Source organism: Sceloporus occidentalis, unplaced genomic scaffold (genome assembly GCF_023333645.1).
Source record: "Sceloporus occidentalis isolate IW3139 unplaced genomic scaffold, rSceOcc1.0.p SCAF_1, whole genome shotgun sequence".
NCBI lineage: Eukaryota > Metazoa > Chordata > Lepidosauria > Squamata > Phrynosomatidae > Sceloporus > Sceloporus occidentalis.
Window position 1 is genome coordinate 151,265,862 of NW_028316981.1, and position 15,303 is coordinate 151,281,164.

The window sequence follows — 15,303 nt, forward strand, 5'->3', positions numbered from 1 at the left end:
AAAGCTGCAACAAGACCCCTTTGCAGACTGATTGTTGCTGTGGGCATTACAGTTGTTTTTGAGATATAACAGGTTTTCTTGGCAAGTTTCTTTAGAGGAGGCTTTGACTTTGTTATTGCCATCCCTGAGCATGTGGCATGCATGCTCAAGGTGATGCCGCTTTAACTGCTGCTCAAGGCACCAAGTGGGTTTCCATGGCCGATCCGGGAATCGAACTCTGATCTCCAGTGTCCTAGTCCATGCCAGTACACCAAAGTGGCTCGTGATTGCAGTCTTTGAGGCGGCAACCACACTGCAGAAATTGCAACAATAACAACAACAAATATTTATATCCTGCTTCTTTTCCAAATTTGGGACTCAAAGTGGCTTACAATTTTCAAAAATACGATTAAAAACATACAAAAGTGAGCATGAAAACAGAATTCAACTGATACCATATTTAAACACATTACTCATTAAAAGAAAACAATGCAGTTCCAAGAGAGAGAGAAGTTTAAAAACAATACCATTAAAACAGTACAAAATCCCCAGTCAGTTCTTAAAAAGACTTTGGTTCAAAACACACTGCAGAAATAATCCAGTCTGAGGCTCTGGCTCAGTGCTGGGGAATTCTGGGAACTGTAGTTTTGTGAGACATTGAGCCTTCTCTGTCAGAGAGAGCTCTGGTGTCACAAGAAACTACAATTCCCAGGGTTCCCTAGCACTGAGCCAGGGCAGTTAAAGCGGTCTCAAGTTGGATTATTTCTGCAGTGTGTTTCAAAAGCCTGTCTGAAAGAGGGACGGACAACCAAGATTTCAAAGTCAAATAACCCACTTTGTCACCACTTTAACTGCCCTGCCTCAGTGATAGGGAATCCTGGGAACTGTAGTTTATTGTGGCCCCAGAGCTCTCTCACAGTATTTCACAACTCCCAAGCACTGAGCGAGGGCAGTTAAAGCGGTCTCAAACTGGATTATTCCTGCAGCGGGGACGCCATGGGAGGGGGCGGAGCTCCAGTAGCCTCTGCCTAGCGACAGGCCCCGCCTCCGTTTCCAGCCGCGGGCGTTGCCATGGAGACAAAATGGCGGCGGCGGCGGCGGCCAGAGAGAGCGCGCGCGGGGCCTCCCTCTGCCGGGCAAGGGAAAGGGCGAGAGGAGCGGAAGGACGTTGCAAGAGCAAGAAGAGGCCGGGCGCGCGCGCCTCTACAGTTGCCCTTTCCCCGTGACCCGGAAGTGGAAGGCGGAGAAAGGCGTTGCGCAAGGGGCGGGCGGAAGGCGGAAGTGGAGAATCGTCGCCAAGGAAGGGAGAGAGGGAGGGAGAGAGGGGAAAGTCCGAAGAGGCGGCGGCGCCCGCAGGAGCAACGGCAGCGCCCCCTCTCGTTGCCAAGGCGACGGGATCAGGTGAGTGCCCCTTCCTCCTTCCTCCGAGTGGCTCCTCTTGCCCTGGCTCTGAGGGCCGCCTCTCCTTCCACTTTCCCCTTCCTTCCTTCCTTCCTTCCTTCCCCAGCCCTCGGAGGGGGCCCCTCTGCCTCCCTCTTAGCCATTGGCAGGCTGCTGCGGGTATTAGTGTTAGTATTTTAATACGATATTTAATATTATACATTATTATTATTATTATTATTATTAAGGAAGCAGAAGAAGAATTTTCATTCTTAGGGCCATTGCGGTTTTCCATCTCTTTGGCTGCTGTGGTTATTATGATTATTATTGTTGTTGTTGTTTAGGAAGAAGAGCTGACAATGGCTGTAACCTAGCCTTCCTCAAGGCCAGAGCCCTTCTGGAACACAGACGCCATGGAGAACCTCAGACCTGGCAGCGGAGGTCCAGCTGAACCGGAGCCAGAGGATCCCGACTTGGGCGCTGTTGGCCCTACTGGGGCTGACTTCTTGGACGGTGCGGATGCAGGGAGCGGTGCTTTCGCTGGGGACAGAGCCTCCCCAACATACTGCAGTTGCCCAGCCCCCCTCGGCCAAGACGGGCTTGTTTTGGAAGCGGCGGAGTTTTGCGGCGTGGCTCCTCAAAGTGCTGAAATTTCAGGTGCGGTGGAAAGCGGTCAGGAGAGTGAAATTGTTTGGAACGGAAGCTCTGATCAAGACGACAGCAGCTTGCACTTTACTGGCTACAACAGCCCTAGCAATGAACCTGGCTCTTGTAATTGTCAGGGAGATGTCTCTGATCACTCTGCAGCGTATCCCGAGAAGGAGACGGACTTTTGTGACTCCACCTGCCAGCACTGGTGTCCGGGCGACGTGGAGGAGGACACGTCAAAGCAACTCTTAGGCCAGGAAGAAGAGGCTGAAGATGGCATGGCAGCAAAGGCCAAGGAGGACCTCCCTGACTGCACTCGGGCTTCTAGTGGAAGGAAGGTTGCCCGGCAGCAAAGGCACCGTTCTACTGCCAAAGACAAGGGAGAAGGGCGTTTTGCACTATCTGGGGGGAAACACAGGCAGGCTAGGAAGAAATACGACAGTGGGCGTCACCATGTCCGGACCGAGCTGTTGAAACATCTGGAGAGAGTGGCTTCATTCTGCGTCTCCTGCTTCAAACTCTTTATCAGCCTGATTGTGCAGGTCACCCACAGGTGTGGTGAAGGTGTAGAGGCCAGTGGAAAGCTACTGTACTCTTGCTGCTCATTCAGCCCACGGGACCTAGACAGCATGAGAAGCAGCATGCAGACTTGGATCCAGCATGCTGGGTTTAATTGCAGAAAATTGACACAACAGCTGGGCTTGTGGGTGACCCTGACTTATCGCCTGCTTAAGATGCTATGTGCTGTCCTCTTCCTGGTGCTTATGCTGCTCCTGGGTAGCCTAAGACTCTGTTGGCGGGTCTCCAAATCAGCCCTGCTCAGTCTCCTGGGTAGACTGGCTCACAGCAGCCATGGAGCATGGCTTCTTTCTGCCATCAACCTATCCCTCATTTGGGCCCGCTTCAAAGACAGCAGGACTTGCAAGTGGGTGGCAAGCCTGCTGCTTAAATGGTATGCCCTCCTTTGGATGCCTAAAAGATTAAGGAACACTCAGGCAGGGGACACTACGTACAGTGGGTCTCCTAGTGGATCTGGACCCTACCAGCCTGGAGAAGAGGTGGCACGTTTGCTGGCGATGGCACATATCCCTGAGGAAGAGCTTAATCCTTTCCAGGTGTTGGGCTTGGAGGTAACAGCATCAGATGCAGAGCTGAAAAAAGCCTATCGGCATTTGGCAGTACTGGTGAGCATTTGTATTAAGCTGGGAGAGGCTGGTGGGAAAATTTCTCCTTCAGAGAGAGGTTCTTTCACATTTCTTTGTGGAAAATGTCTGTGATTCAAGAATTCAACTGTGCTGCCTACATGGATTCACAAAGCTATTTATAGTCTCACTGTAGATCAGGTAAAACCATGTTGCCCTCTATATGTTGCTGAGCTGCAATTCCCAACATTTATCACTATTGCTTATTCTGGCAAGGACTGCTGGGAGTTGAATTTCAACCACATCTGGAGGGCCACAGTTCCTATTTCTGCTCTATATGCTGCAGTAGAGGGAGTTCTGTATGTGGTTGACACAATCTGCCGCTCATTGTGATTTGTGTGGAGGAGGAAGTCCAGATTATACAGTTTAACCAATTATTTTAGTGATGCCTCATTTATAGAATATGTCCAATTCATTCATGCATTATTGACCACCCTGGCCACTATATGTCAGTGAGGGAGTGGAGTGGGACTGGTGCATAGGTTTTTTAAAATCCTTTCCTTTATCAGGCCAACATTATTACCAGTGGAGTTGTCCAGGCCATTGTGATGAGCAGTTGCTTTGCTACTTTATCTTCTTAAGGTATCAGAGAACTGCCTGCTGGAGAACCAAGTCAAACCCATCTTGGCTTTGTGCCTTAATGTGCTAAGGTTTCCAGTTAATTTCCAGCCTCCTGACTTGGGCCTTCAAAATGGGCTGAATGACAAATGCTTTTCTGCTCTTCCCCACCCATGTACCACAGGGGAAAAGAAAGGGAAAAATTGCTTTAGTACAATGTTAGTGTGGGGCTATCAGGTTCAGACCCTGCTTTGACTGGATTACGCTAACCTCCTGCTGACCAGAACAGGCAGCTCATTATTTTTGTTTTGGATTGCTTTTGACAGAAGACAATTATACCTTACTGCTTTTCTTAGGAGGGAGAGAGACCACCTTGGAGGAAGCATGTTCTTCCTGCATTTATTCACGAACAGAAAACAGGCTGTTATGGAAGTCCTGGTTTAGAAAGTAGTGCTGCTGTGGTATTGCTGCTTTGCCTTAGGAGATGTGGTCCTTCAGATATTATGGGTCCAAACTGTATAGGGTTTTATGGGTCATCACCAGCACTTTCAGAGGCAGCCCTGCATAGAGTGCATGACAGTAATCTAAATGGAATGTAACTAATGCACGTGTTTTAAATATGACTTCTCCAGGAATTGACACAGTTGTCACACTAGCTGTAACTGTGCAAACACACCCCTGGTCACCACTGAAACCTGGGTCTCCAGGCTCAGGGCTAAATTATGGAGTTACACCCAAATTGTGAACCTGTGTTTTCAGCAGATGTGTAACCCCGTGTAACATAGGCTGACTTCCTATTCCCAGATCTGTCTTTCAACTAACCAGCAGCACTTCTGGCTTGTCTGGATTAAGCTTCAATTTGTTTGCCCTCATCTGGTCAGCTGGCAGGCTGTAATTTGGTTGGAGGTAACTTCTGGTTCCCAAAACATTACTTCTGATTACTAAAAATGGTTGCAGCCTAGCCTGTGTGGTTTCAGGAGAAGTTAAAATGTCCTTTGTCTGTATATACCACCCTTGCCATAAGCAAATAACTCTTGCTGTGCCTTAGTTCTATGTTATGAATGCAATGTAGGAATGATAAGGCTGGCCAGCATTACAGGATAACTGTTTGGATTGTTGGGAAAACATATAAAATGTCCTTTCCCCAAATGTTATTGGGTAATAATATTAACACCATCACTGTATGGGCATTTCTCACTTGTAGATTTGGGGGATGGGTGGAATGTTCCATAGGTTCATCCAGACAAGAATAAGCATCCACGAGCAGAAGAGGCCTTCAAGGTACTGCGAGCAGCATGGGATATCGTCAGCAACCCTGAGAGGAGGAAGGAATATGAAATGTGAGTGTTTTGAAATCCATTTGATCATCTTAGGCTTCAGAATAAGAATTGTACAGTGGGTGTGATGTTTTGACCTGTGGACTGGGAGGTTATGTAAAGGCTAATGGGGCATCTTTTTTAAGAGGAAAGAGCACCTAAAAAGGAGGTTGTAAGCATGTTTTCTGTTGTGGCAAGACTTACATTTAAATCTCACCCTGAGCACTGTGTGTACATTGAGAAGATTGTACTCTGTATTTCCAGACAAATATATCTCCCACACCTAGTTAATGTACTGACAGCTCATAGAACCAAAGCAAGCCTTATTGAGTGCTCCTGCTTAGGTCGTTTAGAAGCACATGCCCTGATTCTGTACAGTTAATTCACACAGAGGCACATGTAATCATAGCTGGATAAAGATGATTAAGGTATATTAATTTTTAAAAAGAGTTTGTACTATTAATTGAATGCTCAGGAAGATGTGCTCCTCCAGGTGGTTTGGGATGGCAACTTCCATCAGCTCTAGCTAGGATAACTGACGCAGAGACATGGCGGTAGGTGAAATCAAGCAACCCTCTGCAGGAATATGCATTCCCCATCTAATTGTTCCCTTTTTCATCTTTGCCTCTTATCCTCATGATAACAGGAATAAAATCCAGTACCTGGATAGCACATTCTGTTCTGTAAAGAATCACATTACTGTTACAGTCTTTTCTTAAGTGTTGTAGGACAGGAATCTGTCCAGATGTTATAGGAAGAAAATGAAAATGTAAGTCTCCAGTTAGCAGTTTATCAAGGATATATGGAAACTGTAACAAGAGAGTACAGGAGATAGTAGGGTTCAAATTATGTTCTTAGCCTAAAGGCCTTCTGGGGACTGAGCCTGGAGAAATTAGAGAAAATGCAAGGCTCACTGAGGCTAGGTAATTACTGTGACTTTCAGATCTTGTAAATTAGTTTCAAAATTGCAAAGTGAGACCTTAAAACTTGTTTATTTAGGGAAATCCACTGAGACGTGCTCTCTTGTAAGGATGTAAAGGATATAAGTTTGCAAAATTTACATGACTGGTCAGTAAGGCTAACTTGTTAAAATACTTTTCATAACCTAAAATGTGTGTCTGGTTAGTTGTTCAGCAGATTTTTATTTTTTTAAAATACATATTTTTAATACTGTTTTGTTGAAAATGCATGTAGTAAGTGTCAATTAGAAGACGCATGCCCCTTGTGTGTCATAGAAGAGGGGGGATGTGTCCATTAACATGATGCTATGACACACATGTGCATCCTCTCAGAAATGAAGTATGCTCTTTTGTCTGTAGAGGTGTTGTTGTTTTTTAATTACATATTTAATTAACTAATTGGTTGAATGGCATATTGAGACTTATATGAATGGTCTGTTAATATTTTCTTAATTGGCTAACCATCCTAGTAAAATTACAGCTTCAGCCTGGGATCTGCTTTCTAAAACTAGCCAAGAATAGGGAAGGGCAGTGTACAAGATGCAATTAGCTCACTGCCATTTCCTATGCAGTTTGGACCATAGTCACTTGCATGCTACTAAACACCTTACTAGGTTCTCGATCACTGCTGGTAACCAAAGGTCCTTGGGTAACCAGCAGTTGTCCAGAATCTAGTAATGTAGTGTGCAGGTGACTATGGCCCAAAACACACTGCAGAAATAATCCAGTTTGACACTGCTTTAACAGCCCTGGCCCAATGCTTGGGAATTCTGGGAACTGTAGTTTTGTGAGACATTTAGCCTTCTCTGTCAGAGAGTTCTGGTGCCAGAATCAACTACAATTCCCAGGATTCCCTAGCACTGAGCCAGAGCAGTTAAAGCAGTCTCAAACTGAATTAATTCTGCAGTATGGATTGGACCTATATCTGTTAGTATATCAGACGTAGCAGCAGCATTTACATTAAATACCGGCATACCTGTAAGGTGTAGGTAGGGAATTATCAGGACATAGGAAAAGTACTTACTCTGGTATGCCCCATTGTAAATCCAGGACCAGAAGGCAGAGTGGCATATAGAGGTGAGAATTCTGAGGGCTCTAGTATTTGCTTCAATTTGTGGCACTTATTCCTTGCAGCCTGATCCTGCATAGTACTGTACACATAGTACTATAACCTCAGTTTGGCATTGTAGAAGCCTGCTTTCTACTGTCATTGTCTTATGACTTCCTTCATTTCTGTTTCAGAAAGCGCATGGCAGAAACAGAGCTCACAAAGTCAATGAACGAATTCCTTTCCAAACTTCAGGATGACCTGAAAGAAGCCATGAACACAATGATGTGTAACAAATGTCAGGGGAAGCACAAGTAAGTTAGCCAGCTACCATTAACTCCCCAATGTTCCATAATTATGGCTATCTGGGGTGGTAATAGCATAGACATGTTTGCCTTCCTGAGGGTGCAGAATCTAAAAGCTTGCTAGGCTTTGTTTCTGTAAAGCTGTGTGACAAACTAAACTATGCACAACCCTAAACTCTTTGTGAGGATTGCATTAAAGTGCAAAGCCCCTGTCCCTACCCACAAGTCACTGACAGCTGGTGGGGATCTCTTTAGGCAAGACCAAGCTAGTTGTTCATAGTTCAGGCTTTAAAGTCTCATAGCCATGGCTTTATGTACCGTATATACTCGACTATAAGTTGACCTCATGTATGTTAAGGATAGGTTTTGGGCCAAAATTATAAATTTTGATATAACCCATGTATAAGTTGAGGCATGTAGCAAAGAATGTAAAGAATGAAGCAAAGTAAAAGGATGATAAAGCATGCTGTTATTTTCCTGCTTGGGCATTCAAAAAGGCCAGAAGTGGCATAACAGCAGAGAGAGTAAAGGAGGTTGGTGCTTCTTCTAGGTTCTTCTGGGATAGACAAAGCTCTCACCTTTCACCACTCTACTCAGATATTTTGATAAGAGTTAAACTACAGTACTTGCATTGACCCATGGATAAGTCAGCCCAAGTTTTTTGGGTTGATTTTTTTACTAAAATTTCTAAACATACATGAATATATACAGTATGTTTTGCAAGTTCAGTAGATAATAACAAAACCTAGTTGTGATTCAATATTAATAACTTGATAGTTGAGGCTTTCCTCTATTTAAGCAAATGCTTCTAAGCTCCACATAAAAGTTTAGAAAGATAGGCAATTCCTAAGGAAGCTGAGATGTTTCAAAGCATCTGGGTGGTGTTTCCAGTGCTTTGAGAGATGTAGTCTATTTTTACAATACTACTGATAGTGATGGTCATGCAATCCCAATCATCCTCCTCTTCATTTCCTTCTTGTCCTCTGTCTCATCAGAACATCTAATCTATAACATCAGCCAAGTTTAAATTATCAACAATTCTAGCTTGTTTGACATTTGAGTTTCTTCTCTATGATCCACTTTTTATGAAGTTTAGAATTCCCTTTAAGAAAATTGTATGGAGAATAGAAATAAAGATTGCAGATTCTAGTACGCCGAATGTACACAAGCTTGCTATATGGCTGAGGTCCAGGCTGTTTGGCAGACAGTATCTCCCTGCATGAGCTGGTCCAGGCTCTGAGATCCTCAGGAAGGGCCCTTCACTCAGTCCCACCCACCTCGCAAATATGGTTGGTGGGGACAAAAGAAAGGGCCTTCTTTCCCAGGGAGGCCAAAATGGCACTTTTCCTGTTGACTTTCTGCCAGCAGGCTATTTAAAGGACCGATTTGGGTGTTGTATCATTTTAAAATGTTTTAAACAGTTTTATCTTTTAAAACTATATTTTATTATTTTAATAAGCTACCTATTTTAATATTGTACAGTAATAATTTAATTCCATTTTAATGTACCACTATTCTGTGTTTTTAATTGTACTGTTCTTTTAATGTTGTGAGCTGCTCTGAGTCTCAGTTCTGGGGGAAAAGCGGGATACAAATAAATATGATATGATATATGCTTGCTGTCTTTACTTCAGGAGGTTTGAGATGGATCGTGACCCATTGAATGCCCGCTACTGTGCAGAATGTAGCAAGCTTCATGCAGCTGAAGAAGGTGATTTTTGGGCAGAATCTAGCATGTTAGGACTGAAAATCACATACTTTGCCATGATGGATGGAAAGGTTTATGATATCACAGGTAATAGCATCACACTGCTAGACTCAGATAACAGGAAGTAGAAAGTGAAGTGTTCAATCTTGGACTCATTATTCCAGTGTATCTGTTTACGTCCTATTTATAGAGTAGGGGTCTTTATTGTGTTTAGTTTGGATGGTCTGTTGCATGGGAAATTTGTGCACCTCTGTATTTTTTACAGAATGCACTGCACTAAATGCATGAAGTGTGTGTGTGTACATGCATCCCATCTTCTGATGTATAGCTGAGAACTCTGATCTGAGATCCTAGATGTCTGTTACATATGTACATAACTCACTTTGTGTTTGTTTCAGGAAAACTAGCTAGTGGCAAAAACTGTAGGCTTACTCCACAGTTCAAGCTATCAGGTCAAACTCATAGTAAGCTCTATTTAAATGTTCTTAAGTACACCTCTTCTAACTGTAACCCACAAACCGTTTGGCTGTAGTTCTTAGAGCAATTTAAGATTCAATTTTTAGTTCTGTTTTTAAAATCAGAGTGTAAATCTAGAAAATACACTGACACTGGGCCATTGTTAGATCCTGGCAAAAGGGACTCCATAATTCCCACTTCATTTTCTCCATAATTCTCACTTAATATTGATATTTAATTCTCTACCTTTCCAGGGGGCTCAATTTGAAATTTGGTACAATCCTGAAGTTTGGTGGTGCCTGGTAGTTGAACTACATATCCTTTGTTTTGTTGATATCCAAATTTAATTGGCTGTGCAAATAGTTAGGTGAAATTATCTGAAGTTCTGAAAAAGTACTGATTTGGGATAACATTGATTAAAGATTATTAATAAATATAAAGAAGTTGGATTTTAAAAATTTTAATCTATTTTTTAACATTTAAGTTAGATTTTCAAAATTTAAATCAGATTTAAAAGTCTCTTAAAAGAATTAATGAAAAAGACCCTAGATGAAAGAGGTCTCCATGAATACAACTTCTAATAATATTCTATGATTATGTTAAAAAACAGTATATGGAGATGGAAGATAACCTCATCAGTCCTGTTCTACTGATGGGCACATGAAATGCATATGTGCTCTCTCTCTCTAAATAATAACAATGCCTCTGGATGATATCTCCCAGTGGTTTTTTATATTATTATGATTATTATTAATAGTAGTAATATTTCTTACTCATATCTCAGCATATTTATAGCAACATACAGTAAAATTCTGGACGACCACTTCCAGCAGTTTCATGTATATGTTGAATAGCATAGGGGACAAAACAAAACCCTGAGGACGCCACAGACCAATGGCTAGAGGGTCTAACAGGAACCCCCAACACCACCCTCTGGATTCACCCCTCCAGGAAGGAATGAAGTCACTGTAAAACTGTACCTCCAAGTCCCATCCTAGAGAGGCAGCCCAGAAGGATACCATGGTTGATCGTATGGAAAGCTGCTGAGAAGGACACACTCCCTCTGCATGGGATCATATTTTTTTGATTAATCTGAAAACACTTCAGAGTGCTTAGTGCTCCTTAGTGCTTAGTGCTCCTGGTGAAACCTACATCTCTGAATATGTATGAAGTTTATATACAGTTATGTACTTCTACTAAAAATGATTTTATTGAATAGAGTCTTTTTCACCAGTGATTTAAATTGTGATTTCGGTCATTAAAATCTATTTTTCAGAAAGCAAATTTAAATCATGTCATAAATTAATTTCATTTTATGCAAATCAACCTTGATTTGTGATAGAGCCATCTCCACAAATTTGAGTTGAAGTCTTGGCTGTTATGAGGTTTGGAGGTAATCAATTCAGCAAGCATGTAAATTAAGCAACTCTGTGAGTAACAGGGTGAGGAGGCTAGGAAACGTAACCCTACCCCACTCCTTATAGTGAATAATTTTGCTTTACAAGGAAACAACACAATAAGGAAAAACAGATAGGAAGGCAGAATGCCAGCTGGGTGGTGAGTTCTGTCTAGTATATTGCACAGAATGTCACATGTAAAACTCTCTGCCTCTTCAAAGCATATGTGCGTGTGCCTGTCTGTCTTTCTGTCTTTCTGTCTGTCTGTGTCTGTCTGTTTGGTGCAATTAGGTCATGGCTCACAAGGAATAAGTTTGGTTCTCTGAGGCCAAGATAACTGACCTAGAGAAGCTGACAGATGTAGGAAGCTAGTGGATGAGGCCTTTCCTTATGTGGTATCTGTGTCCTGCTTTCAAGGTGACAGGTGTATGTGTGTGTATGCCTTCAAGTCCCCTGATGATTTTCGGTGGCCCCGTGAATTTCATTGGGTTTTCTTAGGAAGGTGGTTTTGTCAATTCCTTTCTCTGAAATACAGCTTATAACACCTGATAGCCCCCCCCCCCCAAAAAAAAAAACCCAACCCCTTAGGAGGAGTGCACATGCCAAAGACAATTGGAGAAAGACTAAAGTTCTAAAGTAAGGACCTCTGAGCCAGGTTAGGTGAGTTAGAGTGTTTGGTTTTAATGATATCCAAAAGCCACAAAACAGTGATGCCTTTATGGGGTCAAACAAAATGCACAAAATATATCTTGCAATCTTTCAAAGCTCCACTGGCTTCTTCGTCAGACAATGGTGTTAAAAATCATATGGTAGAAAAAATAATTATGACAGTGTTAATCACAAGCCTGCATTTTGTCAAGATGTAGCTGTTCTCAAGCTCCCGCTGAGGTACCATTGCATTGTGCCATGAAGTTTTCTGAGTCAAAGTTGACCAACAAAGATGATCCCTTTATGGCAAATGTTTAGCAAGCTGGTAAAGAGTGAATGGGCTTTGTCCTGCAAGGTGAAAGTACAAATACTGCCACTTGGAAACTGTATTCCCTGTCCTTGCCAACTATGGATGAACATACTGTAGCAGTTATGACATAAAAGAGAGGCCACCTTATGGATCAGTAACATAAACATGCATGTATATGAAGGTGGGGGAAGAAAACAGCAAAAGTCTTTCAAAGTGTAGAAAGGACAGGGAATGGTCCTTTAAAATTGTAAATGTAGTTCAATATAAGCAATGATAAATAAAATTATTTATTAGAGCAAAGCATCTGACATATATGCTGTTGGGGGTCTTTGTTGGAAGTGACTGACCAGGAAAGTGATCTAGAGGTTGTAGTGGATTAGCTTGGTCAACTAGGTATGGGGTTGCTTTGAAAAAAGCAAATTTTGTGTTGGCAGATCATCAGGAAAAGAATCTAAAACATAACTGCCAGTGTTTGTGATGTCTTTATATAAAGTGCAACACACTAGGAATAATTTTGGTCACAACTCCTCAAAAATAATGTTGTCTTGCTGCAAAAAGTGAAGTAAAGGGGAACCAAATTGGTTAGGAGGTTGAAATAGCTTGCCTGTGAGAAAAGGTTACAGCATTTAAGGCCTTAACTTGCAAAAAGGCAAGCTAAAGGGGACCTAATAAAGGCATACAAAATTATGCTTGATGTTCAGAAATTGCATAGGGAGAATTTTTCTTTTTATAATATACAAAGCCAGGGTCATCTGTTCAAGCTGTGAGTGGACAAAGATTCATGAGGGACAAACTTGCTCATATAGTACATAGGTGAATGTGTAATTTATTGTCACAAGATTATTGATGGACACTCATGTGGTGGGCTTTAAAAGGGGGTAAACAAATTCATGGCAGATATGACTGTCTATAGCAATTAGTCATGATGGCCACATTTTATGCCCAACAGCATTCATAGGCAGTTGCTGTGACTCCTCTGAATAACATTTTCAGGGGAGTGTGTAGGAGGGCACTGTAGTAGTGTTAAACTCATTTGTGAGCTTCCCCACATTTTAGGATGTGTGGAGTTTCCATAGACGTCTGATTGGTCACTCCAGGAAAAAAAATGCTTGACCATATAGGCCTTTGATCTGATCCAGGAAGTCTGCTTTTATATTTGTTGTATACAATGTATACCTCCTGTCTTATCTTTCATTTAAAGTGGGGTGATAACTTTAACCCCAAAATATTGCATGAGAATAAGTAAAACATTCAAGTGTCATGTGAATGATAAATTCTGCTGCAGTTGTTCAGGATGAGAGTTCAGATTCTTGTACAGCAACTGTTTCTCATCATCTTCTGTTCTTAACCTCTTCTTTTTAATTTGCAGAATGGGCTGGCTGCCAGCGTGTGGGAATTTCTCCAGACACACATCGTGTTCCATATCATATATCTTTTGGAGCGAGGGGTTCAGGAGGACGCCAGAGGTTAGTCTTGACTGATGTTGTGAATTCTCCTTTAGAAGTTTTTGGCCCCGTTGTTTGAACAGAAATAAGCTTTATCTAAGAGCATAAGTGTTCTGTGTATCACAATTCAGGAAATAATGTCCACTTGTACATTATGTCCATGACTCAGATCTGCTTACTTGTTCAGACTCTTGTTCAGACACATCTGATTTTTCCCTGGTAGCTTCTGCTCCATCTATTATGGGGGAATGCTGGTTATACATCAGAGCTCTTTTGCATGGGCTGTCATGTATTTTGCACTTGTAAAATGGGATTTACAAACTTGTAAAGGGATCTACAAATTTAACCCACAACAGGGCTTGGGACACAGAGAATGAATAACTTAATTCTAAGCATTTAATAAACCTCACTATGTGTGTTCAGTTTTGTTTCTATCTGCAGCTGTGAGTTCAGATGCATTTTCCTCTAGTTATTGAAAACTCGGAATAGGAAAGTTGCAGCAGCCAGATTCTAGTGTTCAGTCACAGTCAAAGAATGAGCGTAGTGTCAGACTAGAACTTGTGAGGTCCAGCCTTTTCTCCCCTATTGAGCCTTGAAATTCATTGGGCAGTCTTGGCCTAGTCACTTGCACTCAGACTGATTTACCTCATACAGTTGTTATGATAATAACACAGGGAGAAAGAAAACATGTATACCTTATTGAGTTCATTGACAGAAAGCTGGGCGTCTAATTTTTATGCATGTGAAACGCCTTACTACTTTTCCAGTTTGTTGATTAAATGGCCAACTTTATTTTCTGTGTGGGTTGTTTTAGCATCTGGATAAGAGTGGAGCAGAGTCCTATATCTGTTAGAGCCAGAAGGTCTTGAGCTGCTTAGTATCTAAAGCAGGGGTAGGCAACCTTTTTGAGCTGGGGGTCAGGTTGCTGTCCCTCAGACAACTGGGGGAGGCAAACTCAAAATGGCGCCCAGAGCGGCGCGGAAGCTGCGGCGGGGGCAGCAATCAGCGGCAGGACCAGGCTGGGGCTGGTACCAAGGCCTCGCTGGGCCGGATCCAGCCCGCGGGCTGTAGGTTGCCAACCCCTGATCTAAAGGCTAGATTCGTGATTTCCCCCTTTCTTCCATCAGAAGAGATTAGAGGCATCATCCTAGAGAGGTAACAGATGGGGTTGTTCTACTACAGCTGAGAGCTCTGAAGCCTATTTTCCACTTCTCTCTTTACAATAAGATCATCTTCTTCATCTATTGTAGTCAGTCTTGGATCTGATTATTTGTTTGTTCTCTTTTCTCCTGCCCAAAAGAGCTACTCCAGAAGGCAATCCTGCTTCAGCTGCAGAACTACAGGACTTCTTTAACCGCATCTTCCAAGGGAACCATGGCCAGATGCCAAATGGGAACTTTTTCAGCACACCCCAGCCTCCATCCCCAGGGAGTGTGCCAACCCCTCCTGCTCCACCATCAAAGGTGGATAGTACCTCACAGAAAGGGGATTCAAAGCAGAAACGGCGGAAAAAAGTGCGACGTCCCTTTCAGCGTTGAGACCAAGACTTAGTGGGCATAAAATCTCCCAGGCTTGCCTGAATCTCCCAAGCTTTTTGTCAAATAGCAAAAGGGCTGTTCCAAAATGGGGGGGAAAAACAGTGTATTCTTAATGTCAGAAATCTGGGCTAATCTGTAATTCAGTAACTATAAACTGGAAAATGACATTCCCCTTTCCACTGTAGTTGACGACATGGATCTCATGATACCAAAGAACTCCAAACGATGGCTTCCTGGAAGTGTCGTCATGAAGACAGGGGTGGCCAGCTGTTGGATGGTGATGATCCAGACTGTATTGAGCCATGGCATCTTCTATATGATGACTTTATCAATCAGATGCTTTTATAATTGTCTGGCATTCCCTTCTTTAGCAAGGGTATGGCTGCCACCAACATTTGTAGCTGCT

At 42.7% G+C, this 15,303-nt stretch overlaps 1 protein-coding gene across 3 annotated transcripts; it reads left to right on the forward strand.

Annotated features, from left to right (window-relative positions):
* Positions 1-1,201: 1,201 nt before the first annotated feature.
* On the forward strand, positions 1,202-14,987 carry DNAJC14 (DnaJ heat shock protein family (Hsp40) member C14). Of its 3 annotated transcripts, XM_089477480.1 has the most exons (8): positions 1,202-1,380; positions 1,704-3,191; positions 5,001-5,107; positions 7,285-7,404; positions 9,030-9,106; positions 9,502-9,567; positions 13,284-13,380; positions 14,660-14,987. In XM_089477480.1, the coding sequence occupies exons 2-8, from the start codon at positions 1,773-1,775 to the stop codon at positions 14,895-14,897; spliced, it is 2,124 nt and encodes a 707-aa protein (XP_089333606.1). In that variant the 5' UTR covers positions 1,202-1,380; positions 1,704-1,772; the 3' UTR covers positions 14,898-14,987. The 3 variants fall into 3 exon arrangements, with proteins under 3 accessions (XP_089333606.1, XP_089333614.1, XP_089333597.1); XM_089477488.1 differs by lacking the exon at positions 9,502-9,567 and having other exon boundaries at positions 1,203-1,380; XM_089477471.1 differs by lacking the exon at positions 9,502-9,567 and having other exon boundaries at positions 1,204-1,380; positions 9,030-9,190.
* The last annotated feature ends 316 nt before the right edge of the window (positions 14,988-15,303 follow it).